The sequence below is a fragment of the Argentina anserina genome, chromosome 1 (genome assembly GCF_933775445.1).
Source record: "Argentina anserina chromosome 1, drPotAnse1.1, whole genome shotgun sequence".
Taxonomy (NCBI): domain Eukaryota; kingdom Viridiplantae; phylum Streptophyta; class Magnoliopsida; order Rosales; family Rosaceae; genus Argentina; species Argentina anserina.
This window is the reverse complement of record NC_065872.1, coordinates 10,222,098-10,247,814: the sequence shown is the minus strand read 5'-3', so window position 1 is coordinate 10,247,814 and position 25,717 is coordinate 10,222,098. Positions and strand designations below refer to the sequence as shown.

The 25,717-nt window shown below is 37.2% G+C and overlaps 3 protein-coding genes, 1 long non-coding RNA gene and 2 pseudogenes across 5 annotated transcripts; all 6 read left to right on the top strand.

The window, feature by feature from the left end:
- The first annotated feature begins 2,645 nt into the window (after positions 1-2,645).
- Positions 2,646-6,712, top strand: LOC126782422 (uncharacterized). Of its 2 annotated transcripts, none has more exons than XM_050507675.1 (10): positions 2,646-2,838; positions 3,076-3,134; positions 3,247-3,500; positions 3,681-3,798; positions 4,197-4,271; positions 4,366-4,489; positions 4,593-5,308; positions 5,402-5,544; positions 5,995-6,081; positions 6,190-6,712. In XM_050507675.1, exons 2-10 carry the CDS (start codon positions 3,114-3,116, stop codon positions 6,296-6,298), a joined length of 1,647 nt encoding a protein of 548 aa, XP_050363632.1. In that variant the 5' UTR covers positions 2,646-2,838; positions 3,076-3,113; the 3' UTR covers positions 6,299-6,712. The 2 variants fall into 2 exon arrangements, with proteins under 2 accessions (XP_050363632.1, XP_050363624.1); XM_050507667.1 differs by having other exon boundaries at positions 5,399-5,544.
- A 1,542-nt stretch (positions 6,713-8,254) lies between these two features.
- On the top strand, positions 8,255-11,309 carry LOC126798616 (probable starch synthase 4, chloroplastic/amyloplastic). Its single transcript, XM_050525628.1, has 9 exons — positions 8,255-8,512; positions 8,731-8,865; positions 9,087-9,191; positions 9,301-9,399; positions 9,729-9,858; positions 10,145-10,195; positions 10,279-10,389; positions 10,858-10,967; positions 11,069-11,309. The coding sequence occupies exons 1-9, from the start codon at positions 8,352-8,354 to the stop codon at positions 11,265-11,267; spliced, it is 1,101 nt and encodes a 366-aa protein (XP_050381585.1). The 5' UTR covers positions 8,255-8,351; the 3' UTR covers positions 11,268-11,309.
- Positions 11,310-11,731: 422 nt separating this feature from the next.
- Positions 11,732-12,874, top strand: LOC126798644 (uncharacterized). The gene is made up of 5 exons (XR_007672552.1): positions 11,732-11,853; positions 12,090-12,317; positions 12,420-12,532; positions 12,612-12,673; positions 12,772-12,874. It is a non-coding gene; the product is annotated as an uncharacterized LOC126798644 (long non-coding RNA).
- Positions 12,875-13,736: 862 nt separating this feature from the next.
- LOC126801578 (probable sphingolipid transporter spinster homolog 2) lies at positions 13,737-18,658 on the top strand (annotated as a pseudogene).
- A 724-nt stretch (positions 18,659-19,382) lies between these two features.
- On the top strand, positions 19,383-21,515 carry LOC126798625 (2-alkenal reductase (NADP(+)-dependent)-like). The gene is made up of 5 exons (XM_050525640.1): positions 19,383-19,687; positions 20,011-20,188; positions 20,270-20,436; positions 20,665-20,747; positions 20,834-21,515. Exons 1-5 carry the CDS (start codon positions 19,442-19,444, stop codon positions 21,213-21,215), a joined length of 1,056 nt encoding a protein of 351 aa, XP_050381597.1. The 5' UTR covers positions 19,383-19,441; the 3' UTR covers positions 21,216-21,515.
- Positions 21,516-22,750: 1,235 nt separating this feature from the next.
- Positions 22,751-25,191, top strand: LOC126798636 (2-alkenal reductase (NADP(+)-dependent)-like; annotated as a pseudogene).
- The last annotated feature ends 526 nt before the right edge of the window (positions 25,192-25,717 follow it).

Genomic DNA, 25,717 nt, shown 5'->3' with positions numbered 1-25,717 from the left:
ATCAACTCTGATAATACAACGTCATAGACGTTCATTAAATCACTTGAAGTGTGTCTCATATAATTCGTTATTTTTGGGATATTTTGTCAGCAAATAGTACTGTTTCAGAGTAATGAATTTCAACTCAAATAAAATGAGTACGTAGACCTTGTGATTATCGTTTATAGGCATGAGTTTAAGAAAACTCAAATATTCAAATAACAGTCGCGATGGCGACGCATCCATAAGAAACGAGGGTTGTATTGGTTTCGAATAATCGAAATATTCAAGTATGTAACCGGAATTAGGAGGGTTGTGATGTATATGGTCACAAAATAATCGATGCATATCGGCGATTCTCATGATCGCACCCAAAACAGCGGTGTACTCAGACAACCACACGAAATCGATTTCTTCCCTTTAAATAATAACGTGACTCCCCCAGGACCGTCACACGAAAAATATCGACCAAGAGGGGAATCATATCCCTCTTTGATCGTATCGGCGTAATAAGAAGGCCGGAAAAGAAGACATGAAAAAGGCTAATAGCGCCCGATAATTTATATATATATGTTCAAAAGCAGCAACTTTAAGAAAAACATACTTGTTGCTCTGCCAAATAGACCGCATATAAGTAAGTTGCTCTGCAAATTGATCGTCATGCATGAAGTTGCTTGATGAAGTCCTTTTCGATCTTTATCCGATGACATAAAAATCTTGGGAGGATACGATCAAAATCGTATGTAGATGACAAAAGTATCGTCCATCTCGGCATGAATGTCATCACCATAGTACGACGAGTGATGATTTTACCTATATGAGCACGTGAAATATCGTTAGAAATAAAAACGTGCCAATGAACATTTAAATAATGAAATAGGAAAAATGAAAAGGAAAAGAAAATATAGTATGAAGCCCAAATGACTATTGTGCTCGGTAGGCCATATGCCTAAAAGGGTAGAGAAGACGGGAGTAGCTTCTCTTGAGCGACGAATTTGCTTGTGCAGTTCGCGTTTCTTGCGTATATATGCGGGAGGATCAATTTTGAATCCTATGATGCGGGGTCTTGCGGGGCAAAAAGATGTTTATGCGGAGCGAATGCGGAAGAGACCCTGCGGAGCTGCATGCGGGGCTGCAGAGAGGGTCGCAAGGGCTGCAGGGTAGGATCTGCGGCGTGCGGGGCTGTAGGGGGGAGTCGCATGGGCTACAGTGCAGCAAGGGGGTCGCAGGGCAGGATCTGCGTGCGGGGCTGCGATGCGGGAGCTGTAGGGGTGCGTGCATGGGTGATGCAGGGGCAGCGGGGCTGCAGGAGCTGCGATGCGGGGCTGCAGAGGTAGCAGCGGGGGGGGGGGGGGGGGGGCTGCAGCGACGGAGAGCAGGGGCTGCGCCGACGAGGAACGCCGACGGGAAGATGTCGGAGGCCGGAGACGACGGCGGCCGGCGGTGGAGAAGAGAAAAAATTTCTAGGGCTCTAAAAGTTCAGAGTTTTAGGGCAAAGTGCGTGATAACGTGTTTCAGGATGAAATAATTGTGTATTATTGAATGATATGAGGGCTTATATATAGACATTACAAAACCACAATCCCGTAGGATTCGGAGTCCTAATCTATTACGGAGATGCTAATCTATCTCCCAACAAGATACCTATTAGGCTAAGACACGCACAAGGGTAGAATAATAATTCTCCCGGAACAAAAACAAATTAAATTATCAAAACTAAGAATTTATTTTTAGAAAAAATTAAAATAAGAAAATTTACAGAGAAATTTAAATTAGTATATATTTTGATGGAAAATTAAGTGGGAGATTAAAACAATCAATTCATTCCTTAATTTTCACCGAAAAATATCATTTCTATTTTTAGAGTTCCAAACAAGGTAATTCATGAAAAAGAATGATGATGTTTCATCCTTTATTAAATTTCATCTTCATATATTTTTAATAAAGAAATGTTCATCTTTTTCAAACAATCAATTCATCTATTTCTCTTATATATATATATATATTCTTCGTGTTGTTTATCATTTTTATGGTTAAATAATTTAAAAAAAAAACAATTACAATCTATAATGATTCGTAAGAACAAACAAGAATCGATATATACATTTATACGATGTTAATATATATATATATATTAATATACTAATCACTGTAAAAAGTAGCTTTGTATATCCAAATAATGACGTATTTTGTGATTTTTAATTCAAGAATATTTTAGGTTTTTTATGTGGTGTATTTAGTAAAAATATTAGAATGAGAATTGAAATATGTGATATATTAAGTATGAATGTGTATTAAGATATTTGAGCTGTGTATTTAAAATCTCTCGCATCATTTTTAGAAGTATGAATATAAATAAACACGTGGTTATAAGATAAAAAATAAAATAGTTAGTAATGAAAAGTTATAATTAAAATTAATTTTCATAAAAATATTCACGGTAAACTAATACACACTAAAAAAAGGGCGCCATTTAGTCATTTAGATACTTTCGTAAGGAAAGAAAAAGAAAAACATATAAATAAGGAAATTAATTTCCATTACCAAAATAAATGTTTTCTTTGACGAAATTGGAATTATATATATAAAATTTTCCATATAATGCAAGCTCCTCTCGTTTTTTTGTACAGTAATCGACGAGGTCCAAACCCCCCCCCCCCCCCCCCCAAACCTTGTTTTTAGAGCTCACAAGACGCTCGACTTTCTCCTCCCGATTCTCTCATCGCTTTGTTTTCATTGAAAAATTTGCTCTCTTTCGATTGCCCAGGTGTCAGAATTCGTAGCCGGATTAAATTAGGGTTTGGTTTTTGCGCGAGGCTTGGTGTTTTCGATCGCGATTTGGGGCCAGACGACTTTCTGGTAAGTAATTCGTGAGATTTGTTGAATTGGGTTTATGGTCTTTTGGGGTTTCTGTTTGAATTTGAGGATTGGAGCTTTCGATTTCGGATTGGATTGGAGAATGTTGAAATTTGGGGATGAATGGGATAAGGGTTTGATTTGATGGGTTGGAAAATTTGGGGGTTTTGTTTGGAATTTGATGAATCGGTTGAAAGGTTTGATTTTGAAGGTTTAATTTGAGTTCTTGGTGATTTCCAGGTATACCCAGAATTTGGAATTGTTGAGTTGGGATAGAAATGCAGGGGTATAGTAGACAGGTAAGAAAATTGTCAATCTTTGGTTTTGTTTGATCATTTGTTTATTTGTATATTGCTAGTTGTAATCTGGTTTTTGTTTGACAGAAATTTACTGGTGATTTTGTTGATGCAGAGATATGAGCGACCAGTTGAGTATGATGGTTATGGATACGAGGATGATGGGTATGGATATGAGGAGGAAGGAGATGAGTATGAGGAGGATGAGGAAGAGGAAGAGGTAGAGGAAGAAGCTCGAAAACCTACCAAAGAAGCAATGGAGTATCTCGAGTTGAGACAACGGTTGAAGGAGCGGGTTCGAAGAGAGAAGATGAAGAAAGAAGGTGGTTATAGGGCCAGCGGTGAGAGGAGACGACTTCCCTATGATAAGTGAGTGATTGCTACAACTGTCCTTATCCTGTGAATCAAACTTTGCCTCCCAAGTTCTTTGCTTGAGTACTGTAGTCTTCTTTTATTGTATTTATAAATTGTGGTAGTTTGTATTGCATACGAAAGTAGCAAATTACGGCTCTAGTATTGTTTCTGAATTCATGCCTGCTTATACTGCAGTTTTGGATCGTTCTTTGGCCCTCCTCAACCAGTTATCGCTGAGAGAGTGATTCAAGAAAGCAAGTCGTTATTGGAAAACCAGCATCTGGCATCTAGGGTCACAAATTCTGTCCATCATGTATGTACTGTTATATCTTTCTTTTGGAATAGCTTGTAGCATTACAATCTCTCTGGTCCACGTATATGCTTCTTGTTGCTTTCCGATTTACCCTCTTAATGGTTGTGTTATGTAAATTCTTGGATTGGGAAAGATGGGGGACCAAATCTAGATCAGTTGGATTGCTTAACATGTATTACTGCTGTTAATCTTTTTATTTGGTATATTTGAGGAGCATAAGATTGTTCATAGGGTTTGGTCACATTCATGTTTGCGAATACTATTCTTTATTTTGTGTATTTGCTTTTAGGATGGAACTTCACAATTTTCCCCTGATGGATATATAGATAGTGTTTTATGATTGTAATAGGTGCCTGGACTTGATTTAACTTTTTCACTTTTTTCACTTTTCTCTGTAGAACAAGAAGAGCTCTGGGTCCTCTTCTGGCTCTAAGCCCGTAGCACATACCCAGAAACCCAAAGTTATTGATGAGGTATGAGAGCAATTTGATTTTATGCTGTAATTTTTTTTAAAAAGTCCCTTTTCATGAGCTTAGTATATGTTAATGAATTTTCTGGTATTTGCAGCAAAAACTTAAAGTCCAAAAGCGTAAAGATACCAGGGATTACTCATTTTTGTTATCTGACAATGCGGAGCTTCCTGCTCCTTTAAAGGATTGGTCCCCTCGAAGTGCCTCTGCTCCAAAGTCTGGTAGTTACTTAAAAAATTATCTTGTTCTTGATATGTGGTGTTTAAAACCTCTGTTTCCCATTGAGTATCTTATACTTTTTTTTTCTTTGGTGCTGATGTGAAGAGGTGCGATCAAGTCAATCAGTGATGAAAAGTAAACATTCTTCCGCCAGTAATGGTAGACCTGTTCATGGTAGTCGTGAAAATGGTGTGCCTGTTCATGGCAGTCGTGAAAATGGTAGGCCTGTTCATGGCAGTCGAGAAAATGGTAGGCCTGTTCCAGGCAATCGTGAAAATGGTAGGCCTGTTCAAGGCAGTCGTGAAAATGGTAGGTCTGCTCAAGGCAGTCGTGACAATGGGAGGCCTGCTCAAGGCAGTCGTGACAATGGGAGACCTGCTCAAGGCTTTCGTGACAATGGGAGGCCTGTTCAAGGTAGCCGTGAAAATGGGAGACCTGGTCGTGATGAAACTCATGAAAGGAAAGCAGCTCCCACTAATGGGCAGATACATTCTAAAGTTGCGCCCACTAGGCCAAGTTCTGCCAGTGGCAGACCTGGTTCAACATCCATGGACTCTAGAAAACAACTTGGCAGCAACATTGCGAATGGCCCAGGCCGGCCCCTAGGACCAAAAGGTCTCCCATCAAAGATTCCTGCATCTACCTCAGAGAGGAGGGCTTCTGCACCTGGTTTGAAGAATTCCAAGTCTTCAGTGCAGAGGACATCATTAAAGTCAGAGTCTTCACTTCTGAAGCAGCCAGTACAGCAAAGAAAGGATGTACGAGAATCTTATAAGCCCACTATATTATCAAAACAGTCCAGAGGATCGCCAAAACATCAGGTCTGGTACTCCTCATCTGCTATGTATATATGCTTTTGTTTGCATGGTCAACTGTTTACATGTTTTATATCCGACTTTCATGGATTTTAGCAGAACCAAAAGCCGCAAATGCATAAGAAAATCCCACCACGTCCTATGTCACAAGAGTATCGTCCCAAAAAAAGGCCTACAAGTGGATTTGCACATGATGAGTATGACCCTGGGGATATTAGTCGTGAGATCAGAAGCTTGTTTGGGTAAGAAGTTGATGGTTTTTGTTAATCACTACTACTGCCACTACTACTACGACTAGTCTACTGATGCATTCATAATTCTCAAGTTAAATGATTTGAAATTGTTGGGTTGTAAAATTCAATTTTGGTGAAGAATACCTTGACCTGGTGAAACAATTTTACTCCTTTTGGCAGTTTTCACAGTTGACCACAATAATCACAATCCACAGCAAATTTCTTATGCTTTTGTGTCAGTGTGCTAAGTAGACTTTTGTATTGATAATATCATCATTCTATATATTTACCTTATTTAAATTTCTTATGCTTTTGTATTAAAATGGTGGAGGCATTGCAAGTTCATTCTAGGAAGGATTTAGTTAAGTGGAAGATGTCATTGATGTTACTTTTAAAAACTTAATGGTTGTTGAGGAATTATTCTGTCCTGTTACTGAATAGCATTCTGAAAATTTGCAGCTACAATCCAAGCGCATATGCTGACGATGATGACATTAGTGACATGGAGGCAGGATTTGAAGACATTCAGAGGGAGGAGAGGAGAAGGTAAGCAGCTCATTTCCTGTTGATATTTTGTTGTTCCATGACTTGATTTCAATTCTAAAGTCATTTGGATTTTTAATTGATCTGGTATTTTGTATTACTGTGGTGTAGTGCAAAAATTGCAAGACGGGAGGATGAAGAACAAGCTAGGTTGATTGAAGAAGAAGAAAGGAGGGAACGTATGGCCGCCAAGATGAGGAAAAAGAGGAGACTTGAGTAGTAGCGACCATTCGGAGGGCAAACTTGCCTTACTATAAGTTGTTTGGTCACCAATTAAGTGGTCTGGTGCAAAAGGGGAGTTAAAGTGGAGTTGACAATGATTGGGCTAATTATTCTCCAGATGTAGGTTTACCTGCATTGATAATTCAAATGTATTCTTGGTGAATGATGTGAAGCATAAGAAGTTTTGGGTCTTGTTGGAGAGTGATTTTCTTTGCCCAAAGTTCGGTATCCTATCCTAATTGTATAGCAAAGAGGAAAAAAAGAGAGAGGAGAAGATAATGTGGTTAACATAATAACAAGATACAGCAGCAATCCATTGCAAGTTTATAGTTGTAATGTGTGGGAACTGGGAAGTGTGTGTTGGCGGGCTGACCTGTATAACTGTATTCAATATTGAATAGCAAATGGTTTTTCCTTCCCATGATTCTTTTTCTTTTCTTATTGTGGGGAAAAATTACGAATAATCTTGGCTTTTATTCGCTTTTGCATATCACTAGCTACACTTAAACAACTATTCGTTCCTGTGCTCCTTTCTAGTTGTGTAGCATACACAACCTAGGATGGAACTCCAAGCTGTCGAAGTGCCCACTACCGAGAGACCAACTTCTAGGTTTAGGGCTTCTTAAGCCTAGAAGCCCTAATCCTACTTGAGTAGTATCTTCTAGGCTTTCTAGTATCAATGTATGTTATATATTTCATATCCGACGGTTGATATTATTTTATGAGTGAGATCGAAAAAATTAAAACCGTTGCCACCTGTTGTCGAATGTGTGATGTATAACAATAACATTAACGTAGAAACTGACGATATAGAAATGGTAATTTCGGATGAAATATAAAAATGTAAATTTGGGTGGAAGGTAAATAAAAGTAGTGTGCTTTTTAATTTCAAAAGGAAGCCTCGTGTGTATAGTTTACAGAAAACGAAAAGAAGAGAGTGGACTTGAATCTCTGGTAAAGTTGAGACCTGGAAGCTTTAGAAGCTTCCGGAGAAGAATGAAGGCAACGTTGCTGATCCCATGGCAGCCTCCGCCGCACCACCACAAGCCTTTCAAACCTCTCTGCTTCTCCAAGCTTAACGGAGCCTCCTCCTCCTCCTCGCCGTCGTCACAAATCAAGTGAGCTTTCTGCTGCTGAATTCCGATTTCCATTTTCATCATTCTCATTTCTAGAGTTATCTGAGTAATTGCATTGATCTCAGGTTACAAGGTGGCGACGATGAAGAGGTGGCTCGGTCTCCGATTCAGGTAGTGAATTGAACTGCTTCAAAACGCAGCGTTTTAGTGTGTTACTGACGCTTTTGCTGTTTCTGGTGATAAATTTGAAGTCTGGGGAAGCAAAAGAGACTGACATTTGGCGGCTCTTCAGAGAAGCTCAGAAGAGTGAGTCCAAATTTGTTAGATCAAATTCGTGTGAAATTTGTGCTTCATTTTAATTTGCATTCATTTTGAGTCGATTTTCGGTTTCGATATGTAGATGTTCTGCAGTTGAATCAGTGAATTTGAGTACTTGTGTGTTCTAACATTAGATGTTTGATTCCTCAGATTTTTTTAGTTTGGTTCAGTTTGATGTGCCGATGATGATTTGTTGATGTCTTCATCATGTTTTTAGTTCAGCCCGCTGCATTTTGGTACCTTTAGTTGTAGTAACAACAAATTGATTCTAATAGACTTGCACTGAAAGCTTTAATCTTTCAGCCCCAAACAGAAAATTTAATTGGAAGGGTAGATTTGGAAAGCGTTGGAAGTGAGAGCTAACTAAAAGGCCACTTCGTTGGAACTTGAATTACAAGGGGATAAGTGGAACTGACACAACTATAGTGGGAACGGCTTTCAGACTTTTACGCTAATATAGCATCCCTGTATATCCACTTGAGGAAAAGATTGGTTCTTAAGTCGGCAAAATCATAGGGAAATTTTCTGTGATCATATTTTTGGGAAACTGGAAACAACTCCTGAGATGAGAGTGAAGCTTAATAGTGTCTATCTCTTGTGTCCTGTAAACCAGATAGGCTCCCAAGTTGTTGGGAAGTACTTCTTCGGATAGATTCAATGGTTCTCACTGGAATGATTGCTACCGAGGAGGCATCAGATTTGAGAAAGTTGATCATGGATCATAAAGTTGGTCTAGCTGAAATATTTAATGGCACCTTGCGAAAAACAGATGCCGAGCTTCTAGCAGAACTCAGACATTTCTTTGCAAGAAGTAGAAGGTAAAACTGTTATTGTGTAAAACCTTGACTCACGGAAGCATGTTATGTTTTTTTCTTATTTAACATCATCTTCATGTATGAAATCTTCTGCATAAGTGGAAATTATTGTGCATCATGATTCTTGAGATACCCATGTCTTTTCCTATTCATTTTGTCACCAATTTTATCTTTTCAGAAAATGATGTAGTCAATCTCATCTTTCTTATAAAAAAAATCAGGAATGGCTATCACATTGTGCACATATGTACGGAAATGGCACCGTTGGTCTCCATTGGATCTTTGGCATCATATGTGACAGGATTGTCTTGTGCACTACAGAGGAAGGGGCATTTGGTGGAGGTGATACTTCCAAAGTAAATTTTGACCTCCTTTCTCATTTCACTTTTGCTCGGATTGAGACATCTTGTTCTCATTTGATCTCATCAGAAAGGAGAAGTGGAAACTGTTCCAGTTATTCTCTTGCTGGACTATGTGGCTTCTATATCAGTTGTCATGTACCTGTATGTAGTATCTATTAGATTTTATGATCCATACGGTACAAATTGATTTACTAGATAAATGTATCTTGCACCAGGTATTCAAGCCTGGACCTAAATGAAGTTAAAGGGTTACAAGAAATTGAGGCAGAGTCTTTTTCATATTTCAATGGTCAACTTCATGGAAACAGAATTTGGACTGGGTAAGTTTCTGTTGCTTAGCTCCAATGAACCCAATTGTGAACTTCAAAAACCGCTTTCATTAGGTAAGGACATGACATTATGGTCTCACTTTAACTACTCATTGTACAGTGTTGTCTTTGGCGTTGGAGTAACCTTAATTCAACCTCTAGAATATTCTGAGTTTTTCAATCGTGAAAAGGTTTATGGCTACTCGGATGACTTTGAAAGGTCAGTAGAATCTTTTTTCAATAATATTCTTAACCGATGAAGTTAACTTAAGGTTCTCTTTGATGTCATGCTTGTTTAACCAAAATAGATAAATTCGAATTGAAAATAAGATATTCTAATGTTAGAGAAACTTGTAATAATATTCCAACTAGAATATGAAATTCTGACACATGAATACATGATATCTATGGGTTTAGTTCTTAATCACTAAGAGTTATATTGGGCTCTACGCTCTTTTTGTACAATAATCTCTGGGACCTTTGAGTTATGGTTTCTGGTTTTCCTCTACCATTTCTTCCATGATGATTAATCTGGTTTGATGCATTCAGGTTTACCTATTTCTCTCGTGCTTCATTAGATTATATTGTAAAATGCGGAAAGCAGCCTGATGTGATACATATCCACAACTGGGAGACTGCTATTATAGGGCCACTTTTCTGGGATATTTTTGCTAAACAGGTACAACTTACTTCTTTGTTCAGGATGTTTTGTATTTCTGTATAATTATATCCTAAGAAGATATGAGCGCCAAAGCTTTATGTTAAACATCTCTTAGATAACTGATGGTCCAAAGATGCTCTGGTTTTTCTTCCACATGGAAAATGGCAATATCTATTTGTTTTAAGACATCTCTTACCTAATTTTGTTTCAACACCTCTTCCAGTTACTGATTAGAAAATTTATTTTTAGCGTATTCTACAGATAGAATTATTTCCTGCATTTTAATGATTTTCTTTATATGTAGGGGCTTGAAGGTACTAGAATCCTATTGACCTGCCACAACCTGAATTCACAGGCAAGTAGCTCTATGTACTCATTTTTTCTTTTGCATATTCTTTTGGTTCTAATCAGGTGATGGCCTGTCTTGTACTTCTATAGTGTCTTGAGCATCCAGATAAACTAGCATTATGCGGACTTGATCCTTCTTCACTTCATCGTCCTGATCGCTTGCAAGATAATACTAAGTCACATTTGGTTAATGTTTTGAAGGTAAATATGATAGCCGACTATCTCTCATATCTCCACTAGTTTGGTAATTTATATTAGCTGATCCTTTCATAACTGATGACTTCTCAGTATGGTTCTTGCATATGATATCTATTTTGGCCCTTTATATGACCTTTCAACATCTATCGAATCACTTGTCAGTAAGAGTTGAGTCTTGTGAGGAACATGAGTTGTATACTGTTAACTTCCCAATGGATATTATGCATAGACAATGAGTTCACATGCAGACTTTCTAGTTCGTACAATATCGCCTCTTTTTAGTTCTGTCAAGTTTTTTTTTTGGTTCCACTAGTTTTTTTTAGGGGATGTAACTCTTGGGTTTTGGGCGAGCACAAAATCCAAGAGAAAAAAAACAATGGAGCATCCTGTATTGGATTCTTTTCCTTCCTCATTTTTATTTAGAACTATAGTCAAGGCCAGCATACCTTAAGGTTTCATTTGATTTTGCAGGGTGGAGTTGTTTACTCCAATAAAGTTGTCATAATGTCATCCATACTATCAAAGGGCAGGGTTATACATAACCTGAGTCATGGGTTGGACCCTACCTTAATCATTCACAAGTAGGTCCATCAAATTATTATGTAGGTTTTTTCCTTTTAATTTTTACTTTCTAAGACTCATATTGAAAGCATACCCCACCTTTTGTTTTCATTTTCTTCAGGAACAAGTTGATGTTTCTCCTTATGGATTTGACAATTCCACCTGAGATCCATCTGAGGACAACTTTATCCCCCAAAACTTCAGTGTTGAAGATATGGAAGGGAAAGCAGCTTGCAAAGCTGCATTGCAGCAACACCTTGGATTATTTGAGCATGCTTCTTCTATTCTTGTATGTGTGCACCTCAAGTTGTCTGAGCTAGAGTCTTGGTTAACTGGCACTTAATTTGTTAGACCCTAATAATTTATAGAGGTAACGAAGTTGATCTGCAGATGTAAAATAATGATCTTGCGATAGTATGCGGGCTTTCCTTTACTTCGAAAACAAAATTATTGAGCAGTTGTCAAAGTGGAGCTTAGACACAAAGAGGTACTTAAAAGCAGTAAAATTGAATCTTCATATAGGCATCTGCAAGCAATATCCACTGGTACATGTATTATGTATTACTAAAACCTTAATGTATTCCTTTGAAAGCCAAGTCCAGTAGCACCTAGGTACTTTGTAGAAACAATTCCCTGGGAAGGGCACCTTATTTAAGATCTTGAAAGACATGAAGTTTTCTAGCAGCATATAGGATTTATTTGCATTGTAACGTCTTTCCATTCATCCAATTTACCTTAGATATCTTTAAATAGCTAGATTATGAATTCTGTCTGATTTTCACTGGAAGCATGACCAGATTATGAATTCTGTTTGATTAGATTGGATGCATTCTGTCAGAAGTATTAGATGTTGATCTGGAGAACCTGAGGGAAGCAATCATGAAAGCTAGCAAGAGCGATGTACAGGTGCTACTTTTCTCCATATTTTTCTTTTCTATAAGGAAGATGCATTGCTTATTAGTTGCAAATGAGGCCCTTAGTAGTAGATCTAGCGAGGGTAATTTCAGAATGAATTATTGATGTGCTTGATAACAAGGGATGAAGCTGCTTTATTTTATAGATCTTTCTTTATAGTATCTGTTATGTGTCTTGCTCTTAGATATTATTTCTCGTGGTTGTGATTGCTTAGTGTTTTCGTGCAGTTCATCATCATGGGTAGTAGCAAAATATCAAGTAGACACAAGCTTGGATCGTTGCAGGAACCACTGAAGGCATAGACGATAATAGCTATTCTTCATTGCATCAATGGACACAACTGAATGTTACATTTGTCGGAAAGCACTGTAGAATATTGCCATTGTCATCAGATCATTTTGTTTCGGACAAGTTTCGACATATTTCAAACTAATTGGCAAGTAAATTGAATAATGGTAGGGTATCTCTTTGATGCCAGAATATAGGTGTCTTTTATGATTAACCTCTCACTGTTAACTTTAAATGCAACTTGGTATATATTGTGTCTATGGCTGCAGGATGAACAAGTGAAATTCGTAAATGGTGTGATGAAGCAACAACACATTTGCTTTTTGCCGGAGCTGATATTATCTTGTGCCAGTCTTTTCATGATCCTGTTCTGCAAGTTCCAGTTAGCTCACTTTTCTCTCCCTCAGATTTATATCATCACTTATTTGATGTCATACTCATTATGCTCCAAAATTATGTAGCTAAAGGCCTTAAAGTACGAAACTGCTCCAATTGCATTAAACTCCTCCCATGACAACTTCAGGTAAGTCTTTTTCGTCAGAATGACAACTTGGAGGTGTATGGTTGAACTATTTTTACTCAAAGGACGATCATGTATGTTTTCGTGATATTGTGTAACAGGAACTTCGCATAACATGACTACGAGACCACTAATTTCTCACGTTTCATCAGCTCTACATTTGGAAATACGTCGATAAGCAAAGCGCTAGATGTCCGAATTAGATGAAATTTTGTAGAGATGATCTTGAATAACATACCTAAATATTGAATAACTTATGGTGAAAACATTTGACCAAAAAGTGTACTAAAATTGGAACTTCACTCTGTAATTTAAGAGTGAAGCTTCACTCTGGATATGGACCGTATATATATATATATTCATGACTGCTTCTCTACTTAGAGAGAAAAAGTTTCAAATTGCACCTTAATTTTTTTTCAAATATGTGAAGAAAACCCACCCCTCAAAGTGGAAGAGAAAGATGCTGGACGCCATGGAAATGGACTTCTCATGGGATGCCGAGTGCTGCGACGTCCACAATTCTGCTTACACAGCTATAAAGAAATTGTGAATGTAAGAATTTTCTCATATATATGCCTCATTGTGCTTTCATTGTACAGTATGTAGATTGTAAATTACTAGCTTGGGTTTAGAGATTACTTACATATTAGGATTTCAAATAAAGAAGGGATCTGCATGTGCAGTTAGTATTCTTGTATCTAGTAACTTATAAGATGGGAAGAACTACTACATGGCCTGACTATACTACATATTATATATTATCAGCTTGCCCAACCTTTTTGAGAAGAAGGTTAAAAAAAAAACCATAAATCCAAGAATTCCCATTTGTGAGAACTGAAAAGAGGGGGATTGGGGAAAAGAGGTTGCTTGCGTAAGAAACAAAGAACCCCCTCTCTCCAATGATACATTAAATCATATCTTTCATCTTCATATTTGCTATTGATCATGGCAGAACCACCACAATCACCCTCAAAATTCACCCAAATCCCCAATCCTAATTCACTACCACCGATGACCAAGTCCCCCAAAGCAGCAATCTCAGCTACAAAGCCTACCTGGTTCTCCCCCCGAAAGGTAAGCCTTGAATACTCATTTGAAACATTTCGGGTTTCCTGAAATTAATTATGTACATTTCATCAGCATAAATGATTTAACAGGAAGTGTTTTGAACTTTTAATAGGTTGCTGTTAATCCTGTGTCTGGTTAATGTGATAAATTATATTGATCAAGAAATAGCCAGCAATGGGGTCAACGGGAGCATTGGCATTTGTGATGAGAGCGGAATTTGCCATGCCGGTACCGGAATTCAGTAAGAATTTTAATGAATGAATGCCATACATGGCATTTTAATGATTAATTCTCATGCAATCTTTGAGGCCTTAACTTGGACCGAAGGTTTACCTGAGTTAATCTGAGAGATAGCTTTTATCGAAGCTGTTATATTGGTCAGTTGGTGTAGGAAGGTTTTGCCTTTCACCACATATTAAAAGGATTACAGTGATGTTATAGCTGCATTTTTTTATGTGCTCGAAGTGGATTACATGCATTCATGGTTCCTTGTGTTCATTGACTGCATATGGCTTATGATATTGTGTTTCTGCTTACAAGGGGGGAGTTTAAATTGAACAACTTTCAAGATGGTGTCTTGTCATGTGCGTTTATGGTTGGCCTTCTTCTGGCCTCACCCATCTTTGCTTCTTTGGCAAAGAGGTGAGTGCACTTGTGTTACTGGATGAGTTTTAAAATTAGCTCATTTGGTTTATAAGTTGATGTGCACTATTGTTCTTGCAGCCACAATCCTTTTAGGCTGATTGGAGTCGGGTTATCTATTTGGACATTTGCCATAGTTGGATGTGGTAGTTCATTCAATTTCTGGTCTATTGCAATATGTCGAATGTGAGTCTGACTATGTTGACACTATGTTTTGATTTCAGTTGGCTTTGTGTTACAGCTAGTATCTCTCTGTATTAGATTCTAAGTTATAACTAGGTTTTCCCATTGTAGGCTAGTTGGCGTCGGTGAGGCATCTTTCATAAGTCTTGCAGCTCCATTCATTGATGATCATGCCCCTGCCGATCAGGTATGATTACTCTTCTACATCTATTTACTTTCCTATTGATTTTATAATTAGCAAATTGGGATTATGCCTAGAACTGTGAAATAAATATGATATACTTCTTGACATGAGTGTACCAACTGGAGTTGCTATAGGCTATGTTTATGGCGGATGTGTAAGTTTCTAGATTTGCCAAGCTATCTTCATATCTTTGTAATACATATGGATCTTTGTTGTTTGAGAATGGAATATCCTTTAAAGAGAATCAAATTTCCTACATGTTCAGAGTTGATGTTGGAGCTTGTTAATAGGGCTAATGAATACAATTTTAGATATGGGTAATTTGCAACCTGATTTTGGAATTCTGACTGTAGGTTTAATAGAATATTTGCCTTTACAGCCTCGTGGATGAGTATTTATTGGTGCTTTTACAATTTTTACGGTAATCATTATGAAAAAGCTAACCCTAAACTCTTTTGTGTATTTCAGTCATCATAAGGATGATGATTTTATTACTTTATGGATATTGATATACTGTAGATATGTATCAATATAACATCATGCTTTGACTCACTGCCCAGGTTGGAGAAAGCATAATTGGCGTTGTGCATTCTGGGGAGAGGCCCTATTAATGCTTCCATTTGCTGTTCTGAATTTTTCGGTGAAACCATTACAACGGAAAGGTGTCCCTTTTCTTGTGCTTCCTCATGATCAATAACTAATTTTGATTTACTGATCCATCAGAATTTTATTTAACCTTCTACGCAATATTCTTTGGTGATGTTGGTTTACACTTTCACATGGTAATATATTTCCACTTCTTTTAGTTCATAATTACCTGAATAGCCTTTATCATTAGGAGAATACAGTTTCTGTGGTTTTGTTTACGAGCTAGCAGCCTAGCAGTATGGCAGTTTAGTACGTAAACACTTCCTTAAGCTAATTACATTGAAACATCTTGCTAATCCAGAAAGACAAACAGCCCATCCTCTTCATCTTTCTAATTTCTTTGTCGTCATTCTGTGTGACACCATAAATGCTTTGTTTCTTGAAATTCTGGTTGGCTTCAAATTGCAGGTTCAGAGATCCCAAACATGAATGATTGTGATAGTTGCCTCCCATGAGGCTTCGAGGTAAGTACTAATTATATTTATATTGGCGTGCAAGTACTAGTTATGTCACTTGATCTTACACTATTATAAACTCTTTCAATGTTGACCAACCACAGAATCCATCACAATCTGTTTTCTTCTAACTCCTGATCGGAAATTACTAAAGTTTGCCAGTACTTGCACGTTAATTACCCTTTCTAGTTCACATCTTCAAAGATAGTTCTCATAAATTCAGATTAAGAGAACAAATGTTTCAATTAAAAGGCTGGACAGGTACACGTCTAGCATCCTTGTGATCATTCTCAGTGGTGTGTTATTGTTCCTGTTGTGTATCACAGGTCATGCCCTATAAACGAATATTTGAACAACTTTCAAGCTTCTCTAAGGATTTGAAAGTACTGTTGCTGGATAAAGTTTACATTGTTAATGTACTAGGTATTTCCTTTACCTATGTCTCTCTCCTCAAACTCTCATTGCTTATGTGTCTGATTTTAAGTATATGATTCATCAATCCAAGGATCCTCACATCTTGATCATGTGTTCATTTTTGATATATGTGTACTGATCCGAATTCTTTGTCAGGATGCAATATAACAATGTGATAGTTTCCAGTTTTATCGCCTTACTAATTCATTGGAAGCTTGTCTATTACCCCTTATATTATTAATGTATTTTGTGTTCCAAAATATGATCACTGGCAGGTTATGTGTCAATCAACTTTGTCATCGGAACCTACTCATACTGGGGGCCACAAAAGCTGGTTATAACATTTACCATATGGTATAGCTCTCTGCCAAAACTTTTTCTTAACACTGTTCCCTGCCTTGTTTTGGTTCCAATCTAATTTTCAATCCATTGCATGTCATTAATACTTGTTCAAAGAAAACTGGTTTTAGCAATTATTTATTATTCATCCAATAGGATGGTAGACTAACATAGACGCCTACAACAGTTTTGACAAATACCTATCTATTGGAACTTTTGACAGAGCAATCCTGATCTGATGTTCGGAGGTATTACTATTTTCTCTGGACTTGTTGGAGCTTTATCTGGAGGTCTCATCCTTGATGCAGTGGGTGCCACGATTCAAAATGCTTTCAAGGTAAGTTCTGCATTTTTCCAGGACCAGATCACCAGAACTTGTCCTTTTGTAAAGCTTACAAGTGAGTTCCAACTTCCAATTGCTGCTTTTATAGCTTCTCGCTGGAGCAACAATGCTGGTGGAATGTTTTGCTTCTGTGCGTTTTCTGCAAAGAACTTGTACACTTTTGCAGTCCTTTCCGCTCTGGGGGAGCTACTTCTGTTTTCAGCACAGGTAGCCTTTACTGCGCATTTCTCTACTATATATACAAAATGGGACTAAATTAGTTGTTGATAAGTACGATATAGTAGATTGGAAATATTTTAATATAAAAAACTTGTGGGCATATGCAAAATAGAAGAGTATACAAACAGCAAGCTGGCTGACCTGCAGATTCATATGTTGTCATTGCTGATTTCTGATGACTAATATATGCTTAGCGAATTGATTAACCTCATTTCTTTATCTTTCTGCTTTATCATGAACTCTGTTCATTTGATGCCTTTATTTTTTGCTTGTTAATGACTTTGGCAGGCTCCAGTAAATTATGTGTCTGCACTGTGTCAAGCCAGGGCTAAGGCCATTGTCTATGGCTATCTCGACTCTTTCCATCCACATCTTTGGTGATGTTCCTTCCTCACCCCTTGTCGGAGTTGTTCAGGTCTGATTTCAAAGTTTCTTCAATTCAAATTTAAGGAATTGGAGAGTATTGCTGATATTTTAGTTGATACAATAAGTGTACTGTTAACACTGATATTGGCAAAAGCAGAACCTGACATTATGCTGGCATGAAGAGAATCCAGTTTATTATGCTGATAATTTCTGCTTTATGATACACTAATTGCACATGTTAGTGTCGTTGTCAACATGGTTCCTATGCGACTATAAATCTCCACAATGACATGAGTACAAAACTCCCATCTTCTTTGATTTTTTGTGTGTCGTGTTTTATGATCCTTCTTTTAGTTTATTTCTTATGACATATTGCATATGCTCAGCACTAGAGTAATTTTCCTATATTGCATCTGCATCTGCTCAGCACTATAAACCTCATCTCTGATGTAATCGTTTTGAACTTTTCATATACAGAATTATGTTGAAAACTGGAGGAAAACGACTCTAATTGTTACTTCTGTTTACTTTGTTGCATCAGGAGTATGGTTCATACTTCATAGGTTAGTTTAGCTGTATTTTCTATAAATAAGTTGGCCAAACTGAGTATTGATCAGAGTTTAACGAAGCTTGTGCCATCTTTCATAGGGATCTTCCTTAAAAGTGTGGACAAGTTTGAAGAAGATGATGAAGATGGTGAAGTCTCTACAATAGTGCAAACCAACAAAGAACCCTTGCTATAAGACACACAAGTAAGGGCGGGCTAGACTCTGGTGAACTATGATAAGTTTTCGTTAGTCTATGTCTTCAGGTATTTTGCTTCATCTCTGAGGTAATACCGATTAAATAACTTGTTTGCATGTTTATTTTACTGCTCACTTAAGCTGGAAGTTCCTAGTTTACACTTGCATATTTGTTGGGTTGCTTCAGTGAAAAAAAAGAAAAAAGATTTAAATTACATTTCCAGCTTATTTCAGTCAAACAGACATGCAAGCAAACTATGAAATTTCAGCACCAGAGAGCACAAAATCGTTACATGTTGTTAATCTTAGGGATATGATTTCAACAGTACAGTGTTGTACAGCGATGTATATATTTGTTCCTAAAATGTCTAATGGAAAAGTTTGGCCAGATTTCCATCTCTCTCTCTCTCTCTCTCTCTCTCTCTCTCTCTCTAACCCCTTGGAATCTGATATATAAAAAGGATACATATGTTATATTTGATTTCTCATGGATTGCCTCAATATTGCATCCCATTTTTTATTGGCAAACTAGATGAAAAGAAGTTGGTTATGCCGGAATGTGGAAATGAATCTAGTTATTTTTACCTCCAAATGTTACAAGTTCCAGCTTTACTATATATTAATTTGACAAACACTATTTATGACACTGTTCATAAACTTTGTGTAAATTACACTTTTATCCTTATTTTATTTTAATCACATATTTACCACTGACCAATGTATAAAATTCCATATTGATTGTGAAGGCGCTGAAGTTGCTTTGATTTTCATGTTGAATTTGTATATATGAAGCTTAATTTTATTTTACCATTCTGATCATAGGCCCAATCGCAACACGCGTACGTATTCTAACATGAACATTAACATTAACACAACCGCAGCAACGTGCGGCCCCTATACCTAGTCCCTTCGAATTTCACCGAGATTGTAAGAATACTTTACAAACCACTGGCAACAATAAAAGTGTAACTGGAAATTAGACTTTTCTGGACGGCTAAAAACCTGTCTATTCTTGAGCCAAAAGTCAAGTATATATCACTACACGTGGCCCCTACCGGCCCCAAGACCTCAAAAGGAGACGTTTTGAAAAATCAAACTGGATGAGCATAGTTCATAGTTGTATTATCGGTGTGCTAAGGAACAGACATCGGATCATAGAGTTCAGCAATGGCAAGTAGTGGTGAAGAGGAGGTGAGGAACAAGCAGGTGATATTCAGGGACTATGTGACCGGCAATCCGAAAGAGTCGGACATGTATGTGACTACCAGTAGCACCATCAAGCTTAAGGTTCCACAAGGCTCAGCTGCAGTGCTGGTCAAGAACCTTTACTTGTCCTGTGATCCTTATTTGAGGATCCGGATGGGGCGAATCGAGGGGTCTAGTAATGTCTTCACTTCCTTCACCCCTGGCTCTGTAAGTTCTGATACCCTTACCATGTATTGGATTTCTCAAGCTTGTCTTAATCTCCAGCTAGGTGTATCCATAAAATTGGGCTCTTCTTCCTCTGTCAAAGGTTCTTTGTCTTTGTATGTATATTGGTAAGATCGTAGTGAAGAACTAATCATTAATATATATGTTGTAAAAAGAATTACTTTACTGATACAGTACCTAAGGGATTTTCTTCATTAAGCACATTTTACTTGACTAAAAAGGGTTTGATATCATCAATTGAGAGAATGAAAGAAAGTTAATCTAGTAGTAAAGTTTTGGAATTACTGATGCATTCACCTTTGCAGCCATTGAGTGGGTATGGAGTGGCAAAAGTTTTGGATTCGGGGAATCCTGAGTTTAAGGAAGGTGACTTTGTTTGGGGAACAACCGGATGGGAAGAGTATAGTCTCATCACAGAAACAGAACAACTCTTCAAGATCCATAACACCGATGTGCCCCTTTCCTACTACACTGGACTTCTTGGTAACTTAATATACACTGTTCATTTCAGGAATCATTAGATTTCACTGTGATTAACTCTAAGCAATTTCCTTTTCTCATTAGGAATGCCGGGTATGACTGCCTATGCTGGTTTCCATGAAGTGTGCTCGCCTAAAACAGGAGATTATGTGTTCATTTCGTCAGCAGCTGGTGCAGTTGGTCAGCTTGTTGGGCAATTTGCAAAGTTGATGGGGTGCTATGTTGTTGGGAGTGTTGGAAGCAAAGAGAAGGTGACGTCGCTACAATATTGATGAACACTTTGAGATATATATATATATATATATATATATATATGTGTGTGTGTGTGTGTGTGTGTGTGTGTGTGTGTGTGTGTGTGTGTGTTTGTGTGTAATCTTATACAATAAAGATTCATTATCAGAGCTTTTAGATGCTTGCGTTTGTGTTTGTTTTGAGACCTAAAGTCTTTCAATGTTTCATTATGATTTTGGTTATTATAGGTTGATCTATTAAAGAACAAGCTAGGGTTTGATGAGGCTTTCAACTATAAGGAAGAGCATGATCTTGATGCTGCTTTGAAAAGGTCAGTATTTCCCTACACTCCAAATCGACAAAGTTCGATAAGAGTATGGAGATAATAGTCATGCTTGATCAATTGTGACCCTGCAGGTACTTCCCGAAAGGCATTGATATTTACTTCGAAAATGTTGGAGGGAAAATGCTGGATGCAGTGCTTCTTAACATGAAACCTCATGGCCATATTGCTGCGTGTGGAATGATCTCACATTACAATCTGAGTCAGCCACAAGGGTTTAGCAATCTCATATCTCTCATCTACAATCGAATTCGTATGGAAGGCTTCAATGTTTTCGACCACTTCCATCTCTATCCCAAGTTCTTCGAAATGGTGTTATCTTACATCAAGGAAGGAAAGATAGTGTATCTGGAAGATATAGTTGAAGGCCTCGAGAGTGCTCCGGCTGCTCTAGTAGGGCTTTTTAGCGGTCGTAGTGTCGGAAAACAAGTAGTTTTGGTTGCTCCGGCCAGCTGAACGAGTTTCATGTATCATCCTTTCAGGTGCCTTGTTCATCATATTCTCATGGTGCCTATAATGCCAGACAGCGGCATATATAGTTGGCGATTATGCATGGTTAGGGTTTAAATAACTTGTGTTCAATGTGACAATGTTTGGATTTCTTGATTGAATTTGTAGATGTGCTACATTGTAACTACAAGAATATGATGAAGGTCCACTAGATAATAATTGTCGTATAGTATAGTAAGATATATATGTTCGTCTTGTATGGTCTAAAATTCATAAAATTAAGTACTGAACCGAATCACGAGTTTAGTTTTTTCGTAATTAATTTTTCTTATGAAACATTCGTTATAGAGAATGAAGGAATCGATATATAGACTCATTTTCATATGTCATTATTAGACCTAATCGACATGTAACATCAGTATTCAGTATTCAGTATTCAGTATTCACTAACATGAGCTTGTGGAGAAGGGTATTTAATTTTTGCAAAATTGCCAAAATACACCATAAATTTGACTAAAATTGTCAATTTGCACCTCAAACTTGTATTTGAGTTAATTTACCTCCTAAACTTGGTAAAAATTGTCGATTTGCACCCCATCTGTTAAATTTAATTGTTTCTATCCAATTTTGCGTCACATGTCATGCACATGAGGGGTAATGTTATTATTTTCTATTTATATTTTTCTTAAAAACAAATAAAAATATTCCTTAAAATGAGGATTATTTTTTAATCAAATTATTTATTTATATTTTTTTCTACATACTTAACCATACTTCGAACTATATATTCAACATACCTACCCATTCAAATATAGTGTGTTGGGTATATGTATATATATATATACACATAGTTGGAGGAGGAACAAAACGAAAATAATAACAACGTAATGTAACAAAACGTAACCGTTTAATTATTGATAATGAGGCCTATATATAGGCATTACATAACCACAATCTCGTAGGATTCGGAGTCCTAATCTATTACCAGAGATGTGAATCTATCTCTAACAGGAAACCTAATAAGGCTAAGACACACACAATGGTAGAATAGTAATTCTCCCAGTACACATTTATTTTTAATTTTCAATGTATTTATTTATATTTTTCTAATATCTTTTAACATATCATATCACGTAAAATAAAAAATTTATAAATCAATAACATGTTTCGAAAAAAACATTGTAACAATTGTTTATCTTAAGTAATTTTATTAATTTATTTCATTATTAAATATAAATAACTATATAATGACAATATTGCCCCTCAAATGCATGACATGTGACTTAAAATTGGATGGAAAATATTAAATTTAACGGATATGGTGCAAATCGGCAATTTTTACCAAGTTTAGGAGGTAAATTGACTCAAATACAAATTCATGATGCAAATTGATAATTATAACTAAGTTTGGAGTGCGAATCGGTATTTTTACCTTTAATTTTACTTCGCTATAAAGTAAAAACCACAGGACTGTCGAAGTAAAATCTCATTCTTCTACTCTATAAGTTCATAACTATTCTTCCCCGTCTCTTTAAGCTAAGAAAGCATTTTCAATGATTCATATGCCATGAATCGTTGAGTTTTAGAAAGTCTTGGAATTGCTATTTGGTTGTTGAGCTGCAATTCCTGCAAATGTGAAGAGTGGGTCAACACTATACCCAGAACAAGAAGAAGACACCATTCTTAGTTTCCTCACCGAATATCATATTCTGCAATCAGAGAAATCGGTAAGAATAATACGATTGACTGGGTGGGGGGCAAGTTTATCAGATACTCTAAGAAGTTGAATGGTTACGATTCTACAGCAACCGGTTTGTTCATTTCTCTTTTCTTTTCTTGGGTTTCTTAAACTTTATTCCCTTTTTTGTTTTTCCTCTATTGTTCTTCGCCTCCTTGATGTCTCTCTTTCTTATTGTGCCACTGTGTTGTAATTTGTCCAGGACATTGAACATAATTGGAAGTTGAAGTGTTGGTTATGCTTTGATGTAGTTGAGCAGTTCCCAACTGAAATGCAGTGATATATAGCTTTGGTGTTCAACTGCTGATGGGCTTGTTCCTAATTAGTTCCTGTTATCCATTTCTTTGATCTCAATTATTAAGGACTACTGTTTTGGGATTAGGCTTTTCCGGATAGCTTCAGAGTCACAGAGCTGTCTGTGGTGGAACCAGGACGTAGCTTTCTCGAGCATAAAGTTCAGATAGACGGATACAGCTCTTATACCTCAAAAGTACACAAAGAAAGTTAGGAAACAAATCAAACAGGATAAGTTGGTGTGCTAAGGAAAATACAGGGTCATAGAGTTCACCATCAAGCTCAAGGTTCCACAAGGCTCAGTTGCAGTCCTTGTAAAGAACCTTTACTTATCGTGTGACCCTTATTTGAGGATTCGAATGGGGCGGCTTGACGCTTCTAATTTCTTCACATCCTTCACCCCTGGCTCTGTAAGTTCTGAGGACTCTCGCCCTGTTTTGCATTTCTCAGAGTCTTGGCTTAGTAGTCCCTATGAGTATCCATAAAATTGGGTTCTTATTCCCCTGTCACAAGGTTCTTTGTCTTAGTTTGTAATTTTGTAATAGATTGTAGTCTCTGTGAAGAACTAAACATAACATGTATATACACTTATTAGTATATAGAACAAATAGAAAGAATGAAAGAAAGAAAATGATGAACGAGTGGTACAGTTGGATACTGAAGCAGTGAAGTTTGAACACAGACCAATACTGATGCATTGATTCATGCAGCCATTGAGTGGGTTTGGAGTGGCTAAAGTTTTGGATTCCAGGCATCCAGAATTTAAGGAAGGTGACTTGGTTTGGGGAACAACTGGATGGGAAGAGTATACTCTCATCACAGAACCAGAACAACTCCTCAAGATCCACCACACCGATGTGCCCCTTTCCTATTATACTGGACTTCTTGGTATACATATTAATATACATTGTTCACTTCAGAAGTCGATAGACGTGACTGTGTCTTTCATTGTGAAAATAACTATACTCCTTCTCCTTCGGATCAGGAATGCAGGGTATGACTGCCCTTGCAGGTTTCCATGAAGTGTGCTCGCCTAAAAAGGGAGATTATGTGTTCGTTTCTGCAGCAGCTGGTGCAACTGGTCAGCTTGTTGGGCAATTTGCAAAGTTGATGGGTTGCTATGTTGTTGGAAGTGTTGGAAGCAAAGAGAAAGTGAGCTTGCTATAATTTTATCTATATATGTCTGCTCATATACAATAAAGATTTGTTACCTAGTAAAGCTTTTATTTGTGTTTGTTTTGGAATCTCAAGTCTTTTAATATATATGTTACATTATTGTTTCGATTTTTATAGGTCGATCTATTAAAGAACAAGCTGGGGTTTGATGAGGCTTTCAATTATAAGGAAGAGCATGACCTTAATGCTGCTTTGAAAAGGTCAGTATTTCCCTACACTCAAAATAACATACAGTAGTTCAATTTGGACATGATCGATAAATCTGAACTATGAAAAATTTATGATGGCTCAATTGTGACCCTGCAGGTACTTCCCAAAAGGCATTGACATTTACTTCGAGAATGTTGGATGCAGTGCTTCTTAAATGAGACCTCATGGACAAATTGCGGCATGTGGAATGATCTCACAGTACAATAATCCCAGTCAGTCACAAGGCAATAGCAACTCATGTCACTCATCTACAATCGGGTTCGCATGGAAGGCTTCACTGTTTTCGACTATCTCCATCTCTATCCTAAGTTCTTGGACATGGTGTTGCCTTACATCAAGGAAGGACAAATAGTGTATCTGGAAGATACTGTTGAAGGCCTTGAGAGTGGGCCGGCTGCAATTGTAGGGCTTTTTAGTGGTCGTAATGTCGGAAAGCAATTAGTTTTAGTTGCTCCGGCCAGCTGAATGAGTTTGATGCATCTTCCTTTCGATCAGGGTGGCTTCATCATATAGGAATGGTGCCGGACGGTTCAAAGTTGTGTTCAATGTGACATTCTTCATTTTTTTAAATAAATGTGACAATCTTCGTTGTAACAAGAAGAATGTGATGAGGGTCTATTATTATCACTAGTCTATAGGGGCCGCGCACTGCGCTGGCCTTTGTGTTGAGTCTCAAAAATGCAGTTCCAAATTTTGCATACATCTGATATATACATTACACTGAATTTAAGCTACAAAGTAACCATGGATACAAAATAACTCAAAAACCTTTTCATTATAATAATGTATTGGGTTTTATGATGTTCACACGACACGGCACAGCAAAAGCAAATAAATCAAATGAAAAACAGTATATGGTCCCCTTGCCACAAAAGGCAATATAGTGGAACTACAGTACTATATAGTTAGAGTCAATGTATCCCAAAAAATTTTGAGGCTCGTATACAACTATTTGGGATTAATGGCCAACACCAATAAAAGCTCACTTAATCTTGCAGCAATAAAACACCCCAAGTAAATGTAGAGTTCCACAGACATTAGTAACCCAAAAGCAATCCTATCGAGCTATCCAGGAAGCACAAAATATAGA